Source organism: Muscardinus avellanarius (genome assembly GCF_963383645.1).
Source record: "Muscardinus avellanarius genome assembly, chromosome: 10".
Taxonomy (NCBI): domain Eukaryota; kingdom Metazoa; phylum Chordata; class Mammalia; order Rodentia; family Gliridae; genus Muscardinus; species Muscardinus avellanarius.
Genome location: NC_137796.1, coordinates 78,137,767 through 78,161,679, shown reverse-complemented (window position 1 = coordinate 78,161,679; position 23,913 = coordinate 78,137,767). Strand labels below are relative to the sequence as shown.

Sequence of the window (23,913 nt, the reverse complement as noted above, 5' to 3'; positions counted from 1 at the left end):
AGATCTTCTCCTATTCCATAAGCTTTCTTTATAGACTCTTGATGGTTTCCTTTGATGTGTAGAAACTTTTTTAGTTTAATGCCATCCACTTATTAATTCCTATTTAATTTACTGAGCTTTGGGTGCCTTGATGAAGAAGTTTTTACCTGTGCCTATATGTTGGAGTGTTGAACCTATGCTCTCTTCCAGTAGCTTCAGAGAATCAATAACCTTTGAGATTAATAACACTGATTGATTTGAAGGGGGGACTTTATACCTTTGAGCCATAATCCCAGCCCTATTTATTTATTTATTTATTTTTGAATATTTAAAGAAGTTTATTAGAAAGATAGAAATACAGAAAATAGAAATACAGCCCCATGCCAAAATGGCATGGGGGACTCAAAATGAATACACCCTATTTATTTTTTTCATTTGAAAACAGTGCCTCACTAATTTGCTGAGGGTCTAGCTAAGTTGATGAGGTTGGCCTCAGATTTGCAATCCTCCTGTCTCAGCCTTCCAAGTACTAGTATAACAGATATGTGCCACCACACCCAGCTTGATGATTTTAACCTACTTTTCTTGGTGCATTTTTTATACATTATTTGAGATTTTGTGTTATAGAGACATATATGTACTAACACTGGTGTATTTCCTTCTGAATTCTACCTGGGTCCCTCTCCCTCCCCATTAATAATACTGAAATTGGTAATAATAGTTTACAAATGTACATAGGATTGTTTCCTTCTTCGAGTCTCCACTTTCACCTCTCCTTATTCCTGTTGAAATCCCCTTCCTGGCTGGGCGTGGTGGCGCACGCTTGTAATCCCCGCGCTTGGGAGGCGGAGACAGGAGGATCGCGCATGTTCGAAGCCAGCCGCGCTGGCATAAAAGACCCTGTTTCAAAAATATAAAATAGGTCTGGGAGTGTAGCCCGGAGGTAGAAGGGCTTCCAGGAACCCCAGTACCACCACCAAAAAAAAAAAAAAAAAAAAAATCCCCTTTCTGTATTCTACTGGAATCTCTCCTTATTTATTTTCTCTTTAGTTCCTGAGTTTCTTTTTGGCTTCCACATTTGAGAAAAAAACATATGATCGTTTACTTTCTGAGACTGGCTATGTTTGTTTAACACAATATATTCTAGTTCCAACTAATTGATTTTTAAATTGATTTTTCACAAAATGTGGAGTCAGAGCTCAAGGTAGGCATGTCCATGATTCATTGCCAACTACCAAGCTAGAAAGGGTACCTGAGGGCTAAAATGTGGGTGGGGCAAGGGTGGCCAACTTCTATTGGTTGTACATCCAGCCACACCTCCTTTCTCAGCACATAAAGAGTCCAGGCTGGCCTTGCTGGATCACAGCTGGGTATAGAAAGGACAACTTTGTAGTCACAGCCTTGGAAAGTACAGCCCAGACAACTGAAAGAGAAACTCAGAGGACAGAATTGCCAAAGAAAACAAGCGATGGATTTGATTCCTAACTTCTCCATGGAAACCTGGGTCCTCCTGGCTACCAGCCTGTTGCTCCTCTATCTGTGAGTAACTGTCCAGGTTCCTCGCCTCTGTAACCTAGGACTTGAGGGGTAAATCAAACTACTCTTTCCTTTATCTGTTTGAAAGATCAAAAGGAAACATTAACTGGCAATTGCTTAAGAAGTGGATGCCACAAACTCTGAAGAGGATATTATTGATCTTACCCTAATCCTTTGGAGGGATAAATAAGTAATTCTTGCATATCAAACACTAAATTTACGGGGTAAGAGGGTTTAGTGACATTATTTGATCCTACTCCATTATTTGATCTTCTGATTGAGCCTTAGTTTGGACCTAGATTAATCAACCAGAGTTCAGCAGAGGCAGATTGTAGAGGCAGATTACAAACAATTGCTCACCATGTGCAGTGGGAGGCACCTTTGAAAGCTCTTAGGATTCTGGTGAAAACAGATCATCGTGGGTTTTGTGGCATTATTTTAGCCTTTAAATTCCACATCTTCTGTGAGAGATGTGTAGCAGATTTGCCCTTGTGGACAATTCCTGCCTCCTTCCTTCCCCCAAACCAGCATCATTTACAGAATGTGCCAGTGCACCCTAGACTTCTGAAAGTCTAAACCTTGGCTCTTCCTTCTGCTCTGTGACCCCACCCTGCCTCTGGAACTCCTTTCATTATAAAATTCAGTTTCCCCTGACTATAAGGTACAGAATTATTTTACTTTTAAATGATGAATCTTTAGATCAGAAAATATCTGACAGAAATTGTGAACTCTTTTAGCTGCAGTCTCTGGGAAGTTAGCATCAGTATAGAGATTTATTTATCCCCATCTTAGAAGATTATTAGCAAACTTAAAAGGCGATATGGATTTTAAATCTAGCAGAAGAATTCATTTTTTGGGGGGGACTGTGTAATGGAGATTGAACCTAGGGTTCAATCAAGTAATGGGGATTGAACCAAGGCTGAGCTACATGCCCAGCCCAATTCTATTTTTTATTTTGAAACAGAATCTCACTAAGTTTCTGAGGACCTAACTAAGTTGCTGAAGCTGGCCTCAAACCAGAAATCCTTCCAAGTACTGGGATTACAGTAATTACTTTATCTCAGCCTCCAAAGTACTGAGATTACAGGTATGTGCCACCATGCCTGGCTTGAATTTCTTTCAGTTGTGAGATTTCTGGCATCATGGAACAGTTAGAAGAGTTGTTTGTAACTGTGGTTAGAAGATATTCTCCACATTTCACATTGGACTTCCATCTAAATTTCTCTTTTAGAATATGAGGTATTCAAGATATTGTGAAAAAAATATATATAAACCTGGCTTTAATCTTTGAAAGAAAGGCTAGAAATTCAGCCCATTGTGGCAACCTATTTTTCTGATGACCTTTTACAATTAACTTATGTGTGTGTGTGTGTGTGTGTGTGTGTGTGTGTGTGTGTGTGTGTTGCACAGGGTATCAAACCCAGGGCCTTGTACATGCTAAGTAATCTGCCATTGAACTATATCTGTAGCCCTTATAGGTATGTTTTCATATCATTCCATTTAATGCTAAAATTCATTTGTGACAAACTCAGTATATTTCTCTTAAAGGTTAAACAGGACTGCCATATTTTATATTTGTGACAACTAAAGTGTTTAATTTCACCTCATAATTTTTACAATATTGTGAGGAATATAAGTCCAATGCATAAATACATACCTTTATGACATAGGTCACATGTATGCTTTTAAATATACCTTTCCAAAAGTTATATTAAGTCAATTTTCAATATACTTGTCTAGCAGGTCACTGTACTCTCTCAGTGGAGATAAATGAGAGAGAATATTGGCCATCAGTTAAATAAAAAGTGTTACTTAGAAACTAAGAGCAAGTGAGAAAATATCCGCCCCCCCCCCCTCTTCAGGAAGAACTTCCAGAAATACTTGTGGATCCTGGTCCCCACTGGAAGTGACTAGAGGGTCAGATCTATGGGCATCAAATCAACTTCCTAAATTGACATAAGCCAGTGAAATGCTCTGAAAGTACTGTATCCTGAATTTCTCAGGAACACTGCTATTTGGAGACTTTTGTAAAGTATCTAAGACTAGGAGTCGAAAGACTTCAGTAATTTTAGCTAATCTCTGGAACTTTGTGAGATCTTCCAGTCAGTGTGGGAAAGGATAAGATGAGGAAATGTAATCATTACTGTTGGAGTTTTTGTTGTTTTTTATGGCTTAAATGTGACATTACCTCCCTGGCTTGACTGTTCCACTTCCTTAGCTAGACATTGGCCAGCCACCATACTGAAAAAGCCACAATCTCTGTGACCTCGCTTTCACTTTCACTTTACAGATATGGGACCTATTCACATCAAATTTTTAAGAAGAAGGGAATTCCGGGACCGAAACCTCTGCCTTTTTTGGGAACTATTCTTGCTTACCGAAAGGCAAGTGTCATTTGAGATCCATCTTTTGCTTCTCATGGTTGCAAATACTATTTTAGTTTCATCAAGAGTGATGTCATTCCTTGAGATAAAGTTCTAAGGTTTGAGTTCTTTAGAAACTACCAGTGGAACCCCTCTGCCCCTGCCATGGCCAGGTTTATTCTAGGGCTCCGTTTAGAACTCTTTGGAGCCATAGGTTTTGCTCAGTTGATCAGCTCAGATCTCTGGTACATCAGCGTTCCATGTGGAAGACTTCATAGTAAGACTTTGCACCTGGGTGTGGTAGTGTACAATTATAATTCCAGTACCTTGAAGGATAAAACATAAGGATCACAGGTTTGAGGACCACACCAGCAGTTTAGCAAGGTTCTCAGGAACTTAGTGAGACCCTGTTTAAAAAGTAAAACAGGACTGGGGGTGTACTTCGAGATAAAATGCCCCTAGGCTCACCTCTGAGTCACACACACAAAGAAAAAAATATTTTTCAGATGCACAAAAAGACTTTTATTTATTTCTTCAGTAATTCCAGGAAGGAGCAGTACCTCTAGTTCTGTTTATTTTTAGAATTAAAAATCATAAAATAGCACTAGGAATATATTTTAAGTTTCTAAAGTGAAAACTCAGAGCAAGTGTTTATTTTGTGTTCTGAGTGTGAGTGTGGCATCGCCCCATCTTTCCACATTGAGCAGGAACCTTGGAAATGAGTCCCCTTTATAATTGGCTATCTCATCCAATCATATGACTTTATAAGTCTGCTAGACTGGAGACTAGCATCATCAACTTTTTAATTCTACCAGAACTTGAAAGCAAGTGCATTAAATAAAATAAAGGGATGGAGAACAAGAAGACAATAATAAATGTGTTCCTGGGAAACTAAATTTTAACTTCAGTTTCCTCATGCACTTATGGAAGAATAAAAATCCAGAGGGGTTCTCCATCTTAGAGACAACATGCACTAGTAGGGACACTGCAGAAAGAGAAGGAGTTACTTTTTTTTTTAATTTTATTTTATTGGTGCACTGTATTCATACATCATAGTGGGATACAAACTTTTGTAGACATACATGCACACATCGCCCAGTCAGCCCCCACCCGATCCCCACCCCATTCTCTCCCCATCCCTCCTTCCCAGGCTTGGCTTAGTGGTTGACATCTAGTATTATAGCAATTTATCCAAAATTAAAAATGATAATCTCACATAACAGTTTCATTTGTCTGATACCAAGCGTTTGATGATTTAAAGATAGCATTTCAATATTTCTTTTTGCTTTCTTTCTTACTAGAGCATATTTTTTTCTGTTTTTTTTAGGTGAAACTATCATATATTTATATATTTATTTTTCAGAAAAAAATCTATCCTAATATGAAATATGAATTCTAGATACCCAAAACGATCTTGAAAAAGAACAAAGCTAGAAGATATATATTTTCTGATTTCAAACCATATAAAGCTACAATAATTGAAACAGTGTAGTACTGTTCTAAAGGCAGATATATAGACCATTGGAGTTAAATACAAGCCTAGAGCTAAATTCTTCCCTATATTGTCAAGTTATTTTTGACAAGGTTTCCACGAACATTTGGTGGTGGAAATAACAATCTTTTAACTAAATATTGTTGAAAAATAATAATTACATGGAAAAGAATAAAATTGGACCTTTACCTAATCCCATATACAAGTATTAACTCAAAATAGATAAAAGACCTAAATATAAATCTTAAGACTATAAACTTTTAGGAGAAAATCTGGGTCATAAAACCTCACAACATTGAAATTGGCAGTGATTTCTTGGATATGATTTCAATGGCACAGGCAACAGAAGAATATACAAACTCCCTAAAAAATAAAAGAAAATATTGTATATCCAAAGACAATGTAAACAGAGTTAAAAGTTACTAATAGAATTGGATAAAATATTTCCAAATGCTATATCTGAAGGTATATTAATATTCCAACTAGAAATCCTAAAAATTAACAACAATAAAGGCAAACAATACAACTTAGAGATAGGTAAAAGACTAACATAAATAATGAATCTCCACAGATAACCAATCTTAGTTGTCTGTTGGATGGAAACTCTTGTTTCTCTGGTTCTGGTGAGTGTTACCTATTTCTTCTTTGTAGTTAATCTCTTTGAGTATTTTCTCTAGCGCTGGTTTTGAAGACATAAATTCCTTCAGTTTCTGTTTGTCATGGAAGCTTCTTATTTCTCCATCTAATTTGATAGAAAGTTTTGCTGGATAGGAAATTTTTGGCTGGAAGTTGTTTTCTTTCAGAGTTTGGAATATGTTACTCCAAGCCCTTCTGGCTCTCATGACTTGGTTTGGGAAGTCTGGAGTGATTCTAATTGGTTTGCCTCTGAATGTCACTTGGCCCTTTGTTTTTGTTGCCTTTAAGATTCTCTGCTTGGCTTCCACATTGGTCATTTTGACAATTATGTGGCATGGGGATCCTCTTCTCCAATCCTGTCTAAAGGGAGTTCTATAAGTTTCCTGGACCTGTGTATCGACCTCTTGCTCTATGTCTGGAAATTTTTCTGCTATTACTTCCTTGAAGAGATTGTTGATCCCTTTGGTATCACTTTCTTTTCCCTCCTCTATTCCAATTATTCTTAGGTTAGCTCTCTTAAGATGGGCCCATATTTCTTCAATGTCAGATTCCTGCTGTTGGATATTTTTTTCTAGATTAGAAACTATGCATTCATTTTTGGAATGATCATCTTCTAAGAGCGAGATTCTGTTCCCCATGTGGTCTAATCGGTTGTTTGTGCTTTGAATTGAGGCCTTTACTTCATTAATTGCATCCTTTATCTCTTTTTGGCTCTCTCTGAGTTCTTTTCGAAGCACCTCTATTATTTCTACAGTTATTTTCCTGATTTGATCTTCTAGAAATCTCTGATTTTCTGTTTTATCAGGTTCTGATGTTGTGGGGTTGTGCACATTCATTACTCCAGTGTTATTCCTCTTTCCCATGATTTCGGAGGTTTGTGCCTTCTCTGGGTTCTTCCCTTGGGTCACTATGGCTTCACTTAAGGTGCTCTGGATCTCGAGTCTGTATTATCTCAGACCCCACTACTCCTTTACTGGGTTGTATCACAGAGTCTCCGACCCAGGGAGTCGATAGAGGCTGCTTTAAACTATGGGGGGTGCCAGGTTGCACGTTCTCCTATGGTGTGATATCTCTGCCACCACCACTCCCTCACTGGGTCAAGTCCCAGGAGGCCCAATACTGCGATTTCTCCTCTGTGGCCCGCAATTTGACTCACTGTTCTTGAGTACGCAGATGTAGCTGTACTGGACTCAGTGAATTCACTGCTGCTGCCGCCGCCGGTGGCAATATGGCGCCTCTGCCACGCCCTCGGCCATGAGGCTGGCGTATTTTTTCTTCTCTGGTTTTGATTTCCACTCTGAATCCCTGCAGCGTGTGCTGAGCTCAGCCACTGGGAGCTTTAAATGCTGTCTGCGCCGAAAGATCCCGCCTGGCTGTTCCTCAGCGGCTCTCCTGGCTTGCTGTAGCCGTCCGTTGAGTTCGCCGCTGCCGCCGGCAGTATGGCGCTGCTGCTGCGTCCTCGGGCGCGTGTGTCTCCTCTGTGGCCCTGAGCTCTGTTCTCAGTCCGCTTTCTCTCTGGAGCCTGGTGGTTTTTTTTTGTTTTTCTGGTGATGGTGTTTTCTGGCTATGAAAGGCGCTCTTTTTGTGGTAATGGAGATTGGTTGTTAGCGGGACTCTTAAGCCCCGCTTTTCTCGGTGGCCATCTTCCCGGAAGTCTGAGAAGGAGTTACTTAGTATTCACAAACAAGGTAATTGTTTGAGAATGTGCAATACTCGGAAGAAATTCAAGCTTGACTTTAAGTTCCCCTTTCCTACCTTCGCTTGTATTTCCCTTTAGACATTTCTGAATAATAGTTTCCTTCTAACCAAAAGTGAGGGGTTATAAACCTGATTTCAAGTCATTTTTACCTATTTAGAGGAGACCAGTTTATGTATGTATGTATGTATGTATGTATGTATGTATGTATGTATATATGTACTGGGGATCAAATCTAAGGCCACTCTGCTTCTGAGCTACACCCCTGGCCCTTTCTGTATTTTATTTTTAAACACAGTCTTACTAAGTTGCTGAGGGCCTCATAAGTTACTGAGGCTGTCTCGAACCTGCAATCCTTTTCTCAACCTCCCAAGTACTAGGATTAAAGGCATGAGACACTGCACTCAGTGAGAACAGTATATTTAGAATAGTAATGAAGTTTTGTTTTGTTCTCTTAACAGGGTTTGGGAGAATTTGATACAGAATGCTATAAAAAATATGGAAAAATGTGGGGGTGAGTATTCTGGAAAATTCCCTAGGTAGACTTGTGATGAGTCACCTCAATGTTTTAGGTGTCTCAAGCTCTTGGGATGCAGCTCTCTGTTGTGAAGCCTTTGAGGGCTTGTCCTGCCAAGGGTCCCGTATGTCATGAGATGTCTAAGTCCAGTCTAGATTCAGCTGAGAAGGTTACATGTTGTGACCTTTCTTCAGGCTCCGATGCCCCAGAGGCTCCTACCTTCTGTCCTGTGTATGACTCTTTTCCTCTTCTCCATTTTTTTTCTTTCTTAGGTTTCATTTAATTGCATAAAACGGATGTTTCCAGAGCCTTCTATTATGTGTTTATTCAGAATACTGTATTATTTTTACATTGATATTCTTTTAATTGAAAGCTAAAACTTTATTAAAATTTTGAATTTAATATGTTATTTATTTATTTTCTTTCTTTATTTTTCAAATTTTTTATTGGTGCATTGTAGTCATACATCTTAACAGGGTATGAGATGGTAGACATACATGCACACATCACTCATTTAGCCCTTCCCTAATTCCCACCCCATTTATATGTGTTTTGAAGGAAAGGCTGAGAGATATTGGGAAACTGACTGGAAGAAATTTGTACTCAGTTTTTTTCAATTTCTCTACAAGTGTGGGGATTCTTTTCTTTTTCTAGCTAAGAATTTTCAATAAAAGTATACACAAGTATTAGGCAGGTGTGATCCTGGCATGCTTTTTATCCTAGAACTTGGGAGCTGAATCGTGTAGGTAATACCCATGTACACACTGCTTAGATTTAACCAAGGTTCCCATGTTATTTGTAGTTATGATCTTTTGAATTGATATTTTACCCTATGGTATTTTGGGCCAGAGTCCCTAACTTGAATTAGGAGCTATTTTTGCTTTGTATGCTACTATTAGAGTTGTGAATAATGTAACATCAGGATCTGAGTCTGGATCCTTGAGTGTGACTCCAGCCACAGAACCTGACTTTTTAGGTTAATAAGCTGTGTTTTCTTAACACAGGTTGTATGATGGTCCACTGCCTGTGTTGGCTATCACAGATCCAGAAATAATCAAAATGGTGATGGTGAGAGAATGTTATTCTCTTTTCACAAACAGGCGGGTAAGCATCCACTTTTTCAACCTTTTAACATTTACATACTTGTTAATTAAATTTTCATCCAGAAATAATTATACATTCTTAAGACTTTGCCAAAGAAATGTACTGGGTGGTTTCATGTACTTTTCACCTTGTTCCACCCAATAGAAAAGTCTTGTATAACTATAAACATATTGTTTCAATAGTAACAGGAAATTAATGAAAGAAACACTGTATTTTAGATTTATCTGGTTTTGTGTATCTTTACTTGTGGTTTTTTTTTTGTGTGTGACTCTGTGAAAACTCAACACATGCACATTTGTATAATGACCAGCACAGTCAAAATTCAGAACTGCATAGAGTTGTTCCTTCATTATTAGGCTCTCTCTTGCTAGAGTGGACACATATCACTCATCTTTTCCTCTTAACAGAAAACCTTTTTTCAGGGAAAAGTTTTTCTTGTCCTTGTCCTCCTCCCTCTTCCTAATCTCCTCCTCCTCCTCCCTCCTTCTCTCTCCTCCCCCCTCCCTCCTCCCTCCTCCCTCCTCCCTAATCTCCTCCTCCTCCTCCTCCTCCTCCTCCTCCTCCTCCTCCTCCTCCTCCTCTAGCTAGAAGACCCAAAAACCTAACCAAAAACCTCTAGAGTTCATTTTTGGGTCTTCTAAGTAGAGGATCTTTTTGGTTCAATTTAGGTAGATTTTATGGGTCTATAAATTTGTCATTTCTTCTATGTTTTCCAAGTTATTTGAGTATAAATTTTGAAAATAGTTTTTATTTTTCTATCTTTGTGGTAATGTCTTCCTTTTCAAATCTCATTTCAGCAATTTGGGTGTTTTCTTTTTTATATAGGTTAAGGTCTATTAATATTTATCTTTTCAAAAAGCATATTTTTGTTGATTTTTTGTATTTTTCTATTTCATTGGTTTCTGCTCTAATTTTAATTATTTCCTGCATTCTACTGAATTTGGGTTAGTCTGTTTTTTAAGAGTTATGCTATTTGCAAATGGAAAATTGTGTGGAACAACAACAAATAAAAGAGGAAAAGTTCAATCTTATCTTTCTGAGATAAGTATTCTAATTTATAGGCAGATGATAAATCAACTGATTTCTATATTTTATTTCTAAGACTTTATTCAGTTTTTATTAAAAGAAGGTACTCTGGATTGTCTTGAAGTTAGATGGAAGATTCTGTTTTTCAAGAAATTTAAGGTATATCATTGGGTCTTTATTTGGTGACTTTCTGTTTTTCTTATGTAGGCACTCAGTGCTATAAAATTTCTTCTTAAAACCAGTATCAAAGTGTCCTATAGATTTTTGTTATGTTGTGTCTCTATTTTCACTTAATCCCAATTATTTTTTATTTCTCCTCTTATTTCTTCAATGACCTAGGCCTCAAATATCATTCAATCTCCATGCATTTATGTAATCTCCATGTATGTATTTATGTAATTGCTTTGGGTTTTTCTCTTGTTTATTTCTACTATCATCTCATTAGGATCCAAAAAAATGAAAGAAATTGTATTAAAAATTTTAACTTGCTAGTAACTTGCTTTGTGGCCAAGAATATAGTCTATTTTGTAAAACTTCCATGAACAACTGAGAAGAATGTAAAGCAAGTTCTTTTTATTTTTTTTATTGGTGCATTGTACTCATACATCATAGTAGGATAAAAAATGTGTGTAGGCATACATGCACTCATCTCCCAGTTAGTCCCTACCCAATCCCCACCACATTCCCTCCCCATCCCTCCTTCCCATGTTTGGCTTATTGGTTGACATCTCTATGTTTGTTTAAGTACATAATGTGTTTTAGAATTGCTCCTCTATGGGATCTCCTTTTTCACCTAGAGTCGCTCCTATGACCCATTTCTCCTTAGCTTTTACATATTAGGGAAAGCATCCAATTTCTTATTTTTTGTGACTGACTAATCTTGCTTAGCATAATGTCCTCCAGTTCCATAAATTTATTTGAAAATGATGTAATTGTGTTTTTCTTTATGGCTGAGTAAAATTCCATTGTGTATATATCCCACAGTTTTGTAATCCATTTGTTTGTTGATGGACATCTTGGCTAGTTCCATAGGTATGAATTTAGATACACATACATTAGTTTGGTATTTTAGTTTCCTTTCTTTTGGGTAGATGCCCAGAAGTGGTCTTGCTGGGTCAAATGGTAAAATTTGTTCCCATTCTTTTGAGGATCCTCCATACTGTTTTCCAAAGTGGATGCACTTGTTTGCAATCCCACCAACAATGTTTTAGAGTTTCCACATCTCCACATCCTCACCAGCATTTGTTGTTGTTGGTGTTTGGAATGATTGCCATTCTAGTTGGTGTTAGGTGAAATCTCAGGGTAGGTTTTTTTTTTTTTTTTTTTTTTTTTTTTTTACATTTTTATTTGGAAACAGGGTCTCCTAAGCCAGCACGTGTGGCTGGCTTTGAACCTGCACGATCCTCCTGTCTCTGCCTCCCAAGCTCGGGGATTACAAGCGTGCGCCACCACGCTCAGCCCTCAGGGTAGTTTTGATTTGCATCTTTCTGATTGCCAATGATGTTGAGCATTTTTTTTATGCATTTATTGACCATTTGAATTTTTTCTTTTGTGTAGTGTCTATTTAGTTCACTTGCCCATTTTTGATTGGATTATTATTTTTATTTATTTTTGGTGGTACTAGGGGTGGAACCCAGGGGCTTTCTACCTCCAGGCTATACTCCCAGATCTATTTTATACTTTATTTGGAAACAGGGTTTTACTAAGTTGCTGAGAGCCTCACTAAGTAACTGAGGCTGGCTTCGAACCTGTGCAGTCCTCCTGTCTCAGCTTCCAAGCATGGAGATTACAACCGTGTGCCACCATGCCCAGCTGGATTATTTGTTTTTTTAGTGTTGAGTTTCTTGAATTCTCTGTATATTCTAGATATTAGTCCTCTATCTGATGAGTAGGTGGCAAAAATCTTCCATTCCATTGTCTCTCGATTGAGGTTCTTGACAGTTTCCTATGCTGAACAGAAGCTCTTCCATTTCATGCAATCCCATGTATTGATTGCCTTTTAGTTTGTTGTGCCTTTGGGGTCTTGTTGAGAAAGTTTTTTTATCTGTGCCTATGTGTTGCAGTGTTGGACCTATACCCTCTTCAAGGAGTCTCAAGGTCTCTAGTCTAATTTCCAAGTCTTTGATCTATCTTGAAATGACTCTTGTGCAGGTGAGAAAGTGGGATTTATTTCCATTTTACTGCATATGGTTAACCAGTTTTGCCATTTGTTGAACAGACTGTCTTTCTTTCAGTGTATGTCTTTGGCCTCTTTGTAAAAGAATCAATTGGTTGTAAGTGTGTGGATATGTTTCTGACTCTTCTATTCTGCTCCATTGGTCTATGTGTTGGTTTTTGTGCCTGTACCTTGCTGTTTTATTACAATGGATTTTTAGTATAAAGTCAGATATTGTGATTCCTCCTGCATGGTTTTTGTTATTGAGAACTACTTTGACTATTCTGGTTTTTTTGTTATTCCAAATGAATTTAAGGACTGATTTTTCTTTGTCTGTGAGGATGATCTTGGTAATTTGATGGGCATTGTATTGTGTTGAATCTGTAGATCACTTTTGGAAGTATGTCCATTTTGATGATATTTAGTCTGCCTATCCATGAACAGGGAAGATCCTTCCATCTTCTAAGATCTTTGATTTTTATTTTCAATGTTTTATAATTTTCTTTGTAGAAGTCTTTTACCTCCTTGGTTAAGTTTATTTCTAAGTATTTTATTTTTTGTGGAAAATCCTGAGTGGAAGTGTTTTCTGAATTTCTTTTTCAGTGGATTTATGGTTGGTGTACAGAAAAGCTTCTGATTTTTAAAGATTTATTTTGTATCCAGACAGTTTGCTGAATTTGTTGATCAGTTCTATAAGTCTTCTGGTTGAGTTTGTTGGGTCTTCTAGGGATAGTATCATGTCATATTTTGCCATTTTTTGTCTTTTTATTGGGGAGTTGAGCCCATTTATGTTTAGTGTGATTACTGAGAGATAGTTTTTAATTCCTAACATGTTGAGATTTTACTTCTGTTTGACATACTGTTTGTTCTTCTCTTCTTAGTTGTCTGCTGAATGGAAATTATTGTTTCTCTGGTTCTGGTGTGTATTACTTGTTTCTTCTTTGTAGTCTGGAACTGCTGCTGGCAAGATGGTGTCACTGTGGCATGCCATGAGACTGGTGGATTTCTATTCTGGTGTTGAGCTCCATTCTGGGTCTGGAGAGGGCATGGTTAGCTCCTGGAAGCTGTAGCAGGTCTTTGTGTGGAAATGTCTGATGAATTATAATCCATGGATCTGTAGCAGATTGCTTCAAATCCTTGTTTTCCTTTTTCTGGAGTGTGGTGTGTCTCCTGGCACTGCAAGGCAGGTGATTTTTTTTTTCCTTTTTGGTCTATCTTCTAGTCTTCTTTTTCTCTGTCCCTTGTGTCTATCATTTTTATTCCTCTACTGATAGTGTTATCTGGCTTTGTAGTGTGCTGTTTTTGAGGCAATGGAGGTTGAGTGTCAGCAGAACCCGTACGTGCTGCTACTCTCAGTTGCCATCTTTCCCCCGTCCCCACATTGCTATATTGAGAACATTCTTTATAGGTGGAATATTTTGTATATATATATATATATATATATATATATATATATATATATATATAGACAATTTTGATTATAGTGTTGTTTAGGTCTGAATAATTTTTTAAAAATTTTATTCATACATCATATTGGGGTAAAAATCTTGTGTGGACATACATGTACACATCACTGATTAAATCCCTACCCAATTCCCACCCCATTCCCTCCCTGTCCCTCCTTCCCTTGCTTGGCTTAGTGGTTGACTTCGATATGTTTAAATACATTGTGTGTTTTAGAGATTTTCCTCTTCCCCCCTCCTTTTTTCTCCTTTAGGTTGTCTTGCTTGCTCCTAGTCTATAGGATTTCCTTTTTCATCTAGAGTTCCTCCTATGACCCATTTCTCCCTAACTCTCATATATTAGGGAAAGCATCTGCTTTCTTATTTTTTGTGACTGACTAATCTTACTTAGCATAATGTCCTCCAGTTCCATCCATTTCCCTGAAAATGATGTAATTGAGTTGTTTTTTTAATGGTTGAGTAAAATTTCATTGTGTACATATCCCACAGTTTTGTAATCCATTCATCTGTTGATGGACATCTTGGCTGGTTCCATAGTTTGGCTATGGTGAATTGTGCAGCTATAAACATAGATACACATGCATTAGTTTGGTAGTTTGGTTTCTTTTCTTTTGGGTAGATACCCAACAGTGGTATTGCTGGATCAAATGGTAGATTTGTTCCCATTCTTCTGAGGATTCTCTATACTGTTTTCTGATATTTTTTCTAGAAAATCAGTCTCGTGATGTGTGTTGAAGTCTTTAAGTATCACTGAGTTGGGTTCTGAGTCTTAATGTCTCAGAGAGTTTTTTTTTTTTTTATAAAAGTGGGTATGCCCACATTCGGGGGATAAAATTTCTCTATTATTATATCTTGTTATTAGATTGTTCTTTTTATCAGTAAGAAATGACCTGCTTTGTCTCTAGTGATAAGTTTTGGCTTAAATTCTATTTGTTGAATATGAGATTTGCTACTCTTGCTTTTTTTCAATCTCCATTTGAAATTGGAATATTTTAATCCAACCTTGCACCTTTAGTCTATGAATATATTTGCCAGAAAGGTGAGTTTCTTGCAAGCAGTATATAGTTGAGTTATAGTCATGAATCCATATTGTCAGTATATGCCTTTTCATCAGAGAGTGCCTTGGTCAACATTCTCACAGATATAATTCAAAATGACTGGCCATACAACTTACAGGAAAGAATATTTTCTCACAGTTATTATTTTTTTTTTGAGATTCAGGGTTCCATCAATGTGAGAAGGTCTCAGTCTCGGGGCATGGCAGCAAGAACCGGGGCAGGGGAGAGAGAGAGAGAGAGAGAGAGAGAGAGAGAGAGAGAGAGAGAGAGAGAGAGAGAGAAAGAGAGAGAAGAGAGAGTGCATCTTATATAATCCCCAAGGCCACATAACCAGGTACTCTTCCAAGTAGGCAAGCCCCATATTAATATTGCTATTTTGTTTCTGTAAGGGCTATTGAACATTCTAAATCCAAACCATTTCAGGGAATTTAAGCCATTGACATTCAGTGTTATTATTGAAAAATGATTTTTATTTCCTGTCATTTTGACTTGTAGTTTCTGTTTGATATAGTGTTATTTACTCTTCACTGACTTGCTCATTCCTTCTCTAGTTCTGGTGTTAATTTCTTGTTCATTCATTTTTTGAACATAAAACTATTTATTGACCATTGTTCACTGGTATTTATAATAAATAATATATAGTTGAATAACATTCTAATTACTACAAAGTTATTTCATGATTTATATTGAACCAGTAAGCCAAATACTGAAAAGATTGAGCCTACATGTTAAGGAATAAGTTGGGTAAATACATGCAGGTCAAAAATTTAGATCATAAAAATGTGCTCACTTATGTCAACAGGTTCTAAATTGCCCATATCTCTAAAGATATGACTATATTCCTATGAACCAAGTCCTAAGATATTATCATGATCTTTTATATTTCAACTATTTGTGGTACTAGGACTCAAACCCAGGGAAATTCTACCAAGATCTATCCTCTTATTCATTTTTATTTTGAGACAGGGTCTCACCAAACCACTGTGCATAAGCCTTGAATCTGAAATCCTTTTTCAGCCTCCCAAGTCCTGGGTTTACAGGAGTCCACCACTGTACTCCTCAGCATCAACTCTATGTGGGTGTGGCACTGGGGATCGAGCCCAGGGGCATTCTACCTCAGCCTAAAAGATGATCACTCCAAAAATGAACGCATAGTTTCTAATTTAGAAAAAAAAATCTGACAGCAGGAATCTGACATTGAAGAAATATGGGCCCATGTAAGAGAACTAACCTAAGAATAATTGGAATAGAGGAGGGAAAAGAAGGTGAAACCAAAGGGATCAACAATCTCTTCAAGGAAGTAATAGCAGAAAATTTTCCAAACATAGAGCAAGAGGTTGATACACAGGTCCAGGAAACTTATAGAACTCCCTTCAGACAGGATCGGAGAAGAGGATCCCCATGCCACATAATTGTCAAAATGACCAATGAGGAAGCCAAGCAGAGAATCTTAAAGGCAACAAAACAAAGGGCCAAGTGTCATTCAGAGGCAAACCAGTTAGAATCACTCCAGACTTCCCAAACCAAGTCATAAGAGCCAGAAGGGCTTGGAGTAACATATTCCAAACTCTGAAAGAAAACAACTTCCAGCCGAAAATTTCCTACCCAGTAAAACTTTCTATCAAATTAGATGGGGGAAATAAGAAGCTTCCATGAAAAACAGAAACTGAAAGAATTTATGTCTTCAAAACCAGCGCTAGAGAAGATACTCAAAGAGATTAATTACAAAGAAGAAATAGGTAACACACACCAGAACCAGAGATACAAGATTTTCTATCCAACGGACAACTAAGATTGATTATCTTTGGAGATTCATTATTTATGTTAGTCTTTTACCTATTTCTAAATTGTATTGTTTGCTATTATTGTTGCTAATTTTTAGGATTTCTAGTTGGAATATTAATATACCTTCAGATATAGCATTTGGAAATATTTTATCCCATTTTATCAGTAACTTTTAACTCTGTTTACATTGTCTTTGGATATACAATTATTTTTATTTTTTAGGGAGTTTGTATAGCCTTCTGTTGCCTGTGTCATTGAAATCATATTCAAGAAATCACTGCCAATTTCAATGTTGTGAGGTTATATGACTCAGATTTTCTTCTAAAAGTTTATAGTCTTAAGATTTATATTTAGGTCTTTTATCTATTTTGAGTTAATGTTTGTATATGGTTTTAGGTAAGGGTCCAATTTTATTCTTTTTCATGTAATTATTATTTTTCAACAATATTAGTTAAAAGATTATTATTTTCTCCACCAAATGTTTATGGAAACTTTGTCAAAAATAACTTGACAATATATGGAAGAATGTATCTCTAGGCTTTTATTTAACTCTAATGGTTTATATATCTGCCTTTAGAACAGTACTACACTATTTCAATTATTGTAGCTTTATAAGGTTTGAAATCAGAAAATATACGTCTTCTAGCTTTGTTCTTTTTCGAGATCCTTTTGGGTATCTAGAGTCCATATTACATATTAGGATAGATATTTTTCTGAAAAATAAGTAAATAAATAAATGTATGATAGTTTCACCTAAAAAAAAGAAGAAAAAATATTCTCTGGTAAGAAAGCAAAAAGAAATATTGAAACGTTATCTTTAAGTCATCAAAAGCTTGGTATCAGACAAATTAAACTATTATGTGAGATTATCATTATTAATTTTGGATAAATTTCTATAATACTAGATGTCAACCACTAAGTCAAGCATGGGAATGAGGGTTGGGGAGGGAATGGGGTGGGGATCAGGTAGGGACTAACTGGGCGATGTGTGCATGTATGTCTACAAAAGTTTTTTTTTTTTATCCCATTATGATGTTTGAATACAGTGCACCAATAAAAAAAATTTAAAAAAAGAATGCCAAGTTAGTATCTCTTCATAAAAAGCAATTACAGTTTGAGGACTGTAATTATATTGCCTCTTTTGCCAGCACCAAGTTGGCCTCATCAGAATCTTTTTATTTCATGAGGAACATTAATGCTACACTGCTCTCTTTGGCATCAATTATTCATTTAGGGTCGAGACCTCTGGCAAAGCCACATGGTTTGTCAATAGCATCTCTTTTCTTATTTGATTTGCTCTTTTCAGATTCACTGTCAGACAAGACTTCCTTTTTGTAGCATCTTTTTCTTTAACAGCTTTTTGAGAAGAAATGCTTCAGATACTTCTGGCTAATATAAATTTTCTTTAGGTTTCCAAGTATTGTCAGCATCTATAAATCCCTTCCACTTCAGGAAATACTCCACCTTTTCATTCACCACACACTGGTTCGGTACTTTTTCCACCACAAATTCTTCAGTTTCTGTTCTGCCTCTTCAACTTTTTTACTCTTTCCATTCTGTTTCTTTTCCATTCTTTTGCACTGTAGTTTTATTGGAAGCCAGTTTTTATTGAAGACTTAAAGAGCTGTGACTCTCTGGGTCATGGGTCTGCAGCATCTCTGAGCCTGTGTGCCTCTGGCAGGAGTCACCACTGAGGATCTTGTTTATTATTTGATTTTTATTTTTTTAACTTTTTTCTCCAGTAACTTCAAAATTATTAGATATTTTAATATATACTTATCTCTGGAGGTCTTTATCTCTCTCTGAATTTTGAAAGATATTTTTGCTGGATATAAAAGTCTTGGTTGGAAATTATTTTCTCACAGAGTTTGAAGTACATCATACCAGATACTCCTGACTTTCATGATTTGGGTTGAGAAGTCTAGGATGATTCTTATTGCTGTGTGTTGGATGTCACCTTGATTTCCCCCTTGAAAGATTTAAAATTATCTCCTTTGTGTATAGGTTAGTCATTTTTCTTATGACATGGAATGGAGAAGTTATACTTTGATCTTATTGGTGTTATTAATGTCTCCTGTGGATTTCCATATCATTTTTCTTATTTGAGAAGTTATCTCATATTTCTCTGATGAAGTTTCTAGTTCCCTTGTTTTGTGCTTCTAGAGCTTCATTAATGCCTATTATCCATAAGTTTAGTTGTTTCATCTTATCCCAAATTTCATGACTATTTTGCTCAAGTTGTCATATTGTCTTCTCTATATTGTTGGCTTTGTGGTCAGTTCTCAATGGTCTTTCTTCTAGGAGTAAGACTATATTTCCATGTGGTCTAGTTAGCCAGTGATGATTTCTTTTGATGACTTTATTTTACTTCATTCCGTTGAGGGCCTCTTTTTCACTCTAATGTGGGGCCTTAATTTCTTTATATGTATATTTTTCATATCTTGTGCACTTTCTCTCATTTCCTTTGTAAAGTATTTGATCGTATTGATAATAAAAATTCTGAATTCTCTTTCTCATAATTAGTGCACCTCTGTATTGTTGATCTTGTTGTGTAGTTGTGGGAGTTTATTCTTTCCCCACTAGTTCTCATGTTTTCAGGATTCTTATGTTTGTATCTCTGTTGTCTTCTAAACCTCTTAGTGTCAATGCACTTATGATTGTTTATATTTTTATCTACTTCTCTCCTTACCTGACTTTTATATATTTATTGAGATTGAAATTGATATCTTTATGAATGTACATTACATTATTTGAATTGTTTTTTCCTTAATACTCCTCTTCCTTTCCATACCTCCCACCCACCATGCCCTTTCACTATATTTGTAATTTACCTGATATCTCCCTAGTTTTCTATTTTCATTCAAGCTTCCACATGTGACAGGAACCCTTGACTTACTGAAACTGGTTGATCTCACTTAATATTTTCAAGTTTCATTAATTTTCATGTAATGCTATAACTTTTCTCTTCTTTATAGGTGGGTATAAATATATTGTGTGTTTATGACTCAGTTTTTATGCATTAAGATGTTTCTGGGCCGGGCATGGTGGTGCATGCTTGTAATCACAGCATTCGGGAGGTGGAGAATGGAGGATTGCAGTTTGTGGAAAGCCTCAGCTACTTAACAAGGCCCTTTACAACTCAGTGAGACCCTGTTTCAAAATAAAGAATAAAAAATAGGGCTGGGGGTGTAGCTTGGAGTTACAATGTCCCTGGGTTCCATTACTGGTACTGCAAAAAAAAAAAAAGATGTTTGTGAGGCTTGCCTCAAACCTGTGATCCTCTTATCTCAGCTTCTGAAGCACTGGGATTTCAAGCCTGTGCCAGCATGTCCAAACAACTTTTCAATCTAAAATAAAGCTGTACTCTAAATGTGTAAAAACAAACCGTGTGAACAGGCTTCTGAAATAGAAATTGGGAATAAATATTTACTGAGTATTCAGCATAGGGAAAGGCACATAGTAAAGAGTCTATGAATATTTGTTAAATAGGTAATGATCACTTAATACATTTTTAAGTCTGTGGAGAACTCCAAAATTATGTAGAGAAAAATCTTTTATTTTGAACTGTAGTGTTCTGGTCCAGTGGGATTCATGAAAAATGGAATTGACCAAGCTAAGAACGAAAAATGGAGGAAAATACGAACTGTGCTGTCTCCAGCCTTCTCCAGCGGGAAACTCAAGGAGGTAAGAAAATATAGGCCTTTTCTTCAGAAATTTAATAATTCCAGGCAGAGATAAAAGGCAAAATTATAGTTCTTTATCAAAAGGTAATCTACTCAATTTGTGCTGCCTACAAATGGTCTTTTGTCATTTTTCTAAAAGAAACATTAAAAATAAAATAAACATTTAAAATATCACTTACTTTTCCATGCTTTGGAAAATCATATTCATCTAAGATTTGATTTTTGTTATTTTACAATGTTTGGTGTTTTGTGATTAGATGTTTTCCATCGTGAGCCAATATGGAGATGTGTTAGTGAAAAACCTGAGGCAAGAAGTAGACAAAGATGCACATATCATCGTGCAAAAGTAAGTAGTGCTGCTATTCTGAGATCTCTCATGAGGCCCTCCAGCTGCCTGCCAGGATCTGAAACTCCCACTCTCAAGATACTTCAGGAACCAAAGGCAGGGGTGTGGCATTACAACAACAATGGGCTACCCAAGAGGGCATGGTACCAACAGAAGTTAGGGAGGTTGGGGGAGTAAGGTGGTTTTCCCCAGTGTATGGAATCTGGGATTAGTTTAGCTACTTATTTTTCAATTTGGATATTCAAAATAAAAATACATATTTTAGAAAAGAGAAACATGATGGATTCAAAATTGTGTGAAGAGTAAAACATAGTGGGAGGAGAAGTCACTAGGCACTTGTCAGAGGCCATGTGTGGGACAGAAAAGTTAAAATGTGAGAATTAGAACAACTTAAATCTCTTCATTATTTTACCAAGGATACCAGTGTACTATTATCTATTAAAACTTATCACCACTCCTTCTAAACTCAGAAGAGGGAAGGACCTTCAAAGATATGAATCGTGCAACCAGATTAGGTAAATTGATGGAATGTTTTGAATTATGCAAGAAGCACAAGTATAAACACAGACTGTCCTGGGAATACTGAAGACATGTCGTCACTGAGCTCTGGGATCTCCCAAATCAATTTTGGGACATTCTTGGCTCTTACATTGTACAGAAATAATTCTACCCTCAGAGCAACCTGAGATCCCAAAAGTGGAGGAAAAGATCATCTGTCAAGAGCTGTAGGGAATGAAGCAGGAGGAATGATACTCCTGCTACTCAGAATAAGATATTGCTGTTGTTTAATGTGCTGAAGAAGAATCATCTCTAGGCACAGACTGTGATATATGGCAAGACATAAATCAATATTGCCTTTCTTGAGTCCTAAGAAAAGTATAGATTTTCACTCTTGTCCTTATGATGCTCAGTGTTTACACATCTATTATCATTTACACTCAGCATATACTTCTATAATTATCTGATTTGAATTTCTGTCTGTGATTGAACTCCGTTGGTGTGCCTCACTCACCTGTATGTCTCATCATCCCTAGCACAAGGGCACCTGTATCCTGGCACCAAGTAAGTACCCCTTCAGTGAGTTTGGAAGGGAGTATAGACTAATCAAATGGTCCAGTAGATAAGGAGGTGGGTCTCTGCCTGATCTGCCCAGGTATGAGAATTTACTCCCACTTCTTGATGCATGCATAGCAGAAGGGGACTAAAGAGCACAGATTTTAATTTTTCCTACTTTTCTACTCAGCATCTTTGGCGCCTACAGCTTAGATGTGATCACTGGGACATCTTTTGGTGTGACTATTGATTCCCTCAACAATCCACATGATCCCTTTGTGGAAAATATTAAGAGACTTGTACAGTTTGATTTATTTGCTCCAGTGCGCCTCTTAACAAGTATGTTTACTTCCCTCTTATTCTTTCTCTTTTAAATAACAGTTTGTTGAGATATAATTCACATATCACATAATTAGGCAACTAAAACTACAAAATTCAATGGTCTTCAGAAGTGCATTTGAGATATGTATGGATATTAACTGTAAAATATTTTTCCACTCAGAAAACCCATACTTTAAACTATGAACTCTCCTACTTTGCTGAGGCATAAGCCATTATTAATCTACTTTCTGAGACTATAGATCTGACATTTCTGGACATTTGATAGACATGGTTTTGATTTCAAATTCTGTGAAGCTAGAAATATTGAGCAATTTTGGCCACATTTATGTCTTCTTTAGAAAATGTTTATTCAAGTTCTTTGCCACTAATTTTAGAGGCAGAAAAAATTGCTCCTGATTGAGAATCCTGATAACCTTTACTATTCTGAATGGAAGAAATATGTATTTCTTCTAGGAAATTTTGTATGTTCACTTGGCTTCCATTTTTTCTTCTCCCTACAGTACTCTTTCCATTCCTTATATCAGTTTTTGAGGCATTAAGTATCACAAAGTATCCAAAATATGAGATAAACTTTTTAAAAAACTCTGTGAAGAAGATTAAAGAAAGCCGTCTTCAGGAAAAACAAAAGGTAAAATCTTGTGGTGATAGGAGAGTGTATGCTTTATAATAATTTATTGGGCTGGATATATCTGATTTCTTTACTTATATATATTTTGTAAAGTTAGATGGATAACTATAAGTTAAGAAAAGATAGCTTTTACATTTGAGGTAGAGCAAAGAATTTTATGATAGGGAATAAAGATATAAAAATGAATCAGTGGGGGAGTATTGAAAACTTAATGAAAGATAATACAGGCATGGTGATGTGTCCATGTAGTCCCAGGATATAAGAGGTGGAGACAAGAGGATTGCAGGTTTGCAACCAGCCTCAGCAATTTAGCAAGGCCCTAAACAACCTAGTGAAACCCTCTTTCAAAATAAAAATTAAAAATAGAGCTGGAGAGTGACTTAGAGGTAGAATAACCCTGGGTTAAATCTCCAATTACACACACACACACACACACACACACACACACACACACACACACACACATATAAACTTTGTCACATTTCACATTGTCAATGATAATGTGAATTAATAGAGCTATTATAGAAAACGTTTTTAAGTTCCTCAGAAAATGAAAATTACAGGCAGGCACATTGGCATAGACTTGTAATCCCAGAATTTGGGTGGCTGAGACAGGAATACTGAAGGTTTGAGGCCAGCCTCAGTAACTTAATGACACCCTGTGCCAAAATAAAACAAAACATAAAAGTGTGTGTGTGTGTGTGTGTGTGTGTGTGTGTGTGTGTGTGTGTTAGTGGTAGAGTGTCCTGGGTCCAATCCCTATTGCCACACAAATAAAATAAAGTAAAATAATAAAAATTAGAAATTTTATATAATCCACACATCCTCCTTCCAGTACATGTTAAAGAGGAAGATATCAGTTGAAGATATTTGTACTCCCATGTCTTTTTTATTTTTATTTATTTTCCCCATGTATTTTTAAAGAAGTGTTTATATTGACACATATCAATTGTATATATAATTGGGGGTCAGTGTGATATTTCCACACATCTTTGCAGCACTATTCATAATAGCAAAAAGTGGAAACAATCTAAGTGTCGTTTATGCACAA

At 36.5% G+C, this 23,913-nt stretch overlaps 1 protein-coding gene across 1 annotated transcript in view; it reads left to right on the top strand.

Annotated features, from left to right (window-relative positions):
* Positions 1 to 1,447: 1,447 nt before the first annotated feature.
* Positions 1,448 to 23,913, top strand: part of LOC308267897 (cytochrome P450 3A9-like) — a gene marked incomplete at both ends in the record, with an annotated part of 47,022 nt that continues 24,556 nt past the window's right edge. The window contains 9 exons of the mRNA XM_080702847.1: positions 1,448 to 1,518; positions 3,806 to 3,899; positions 8,164 to 8,216; positions 9,224 to 9,323; positions 13,452 to 13,553; positions 20,381 to 20,494; positions 20,751 to 20,839; positions 22,083 to 22,231; positions 22,735 to 22,862. Coding sequence (XP_080558973.1) covers positions 1,448 to 1,518; positions 3,806 to 3,899; positions 8,164 to 8,216; positions 9,224 to 9,323; positions 13,452 to 13,553; positions 20,381 to 20,494; positions 20,751 to 20,839; positions 22,083 to 22,231; positions 22,735 to 22,862 — 900 coding nt within the window. The remainder of the gene's footprint in view (positions 1,519 to 3,805; positions 3,900 to 8,163; positions 8,217 to 9,223; positions 9,324 to 13,451; positions 13,554 to 20,380; positions 20,495 to 20,750; positions 20,840 to 22,082; positions 22,232 to 22,734; positions 22,863 to 23,913) is intronic.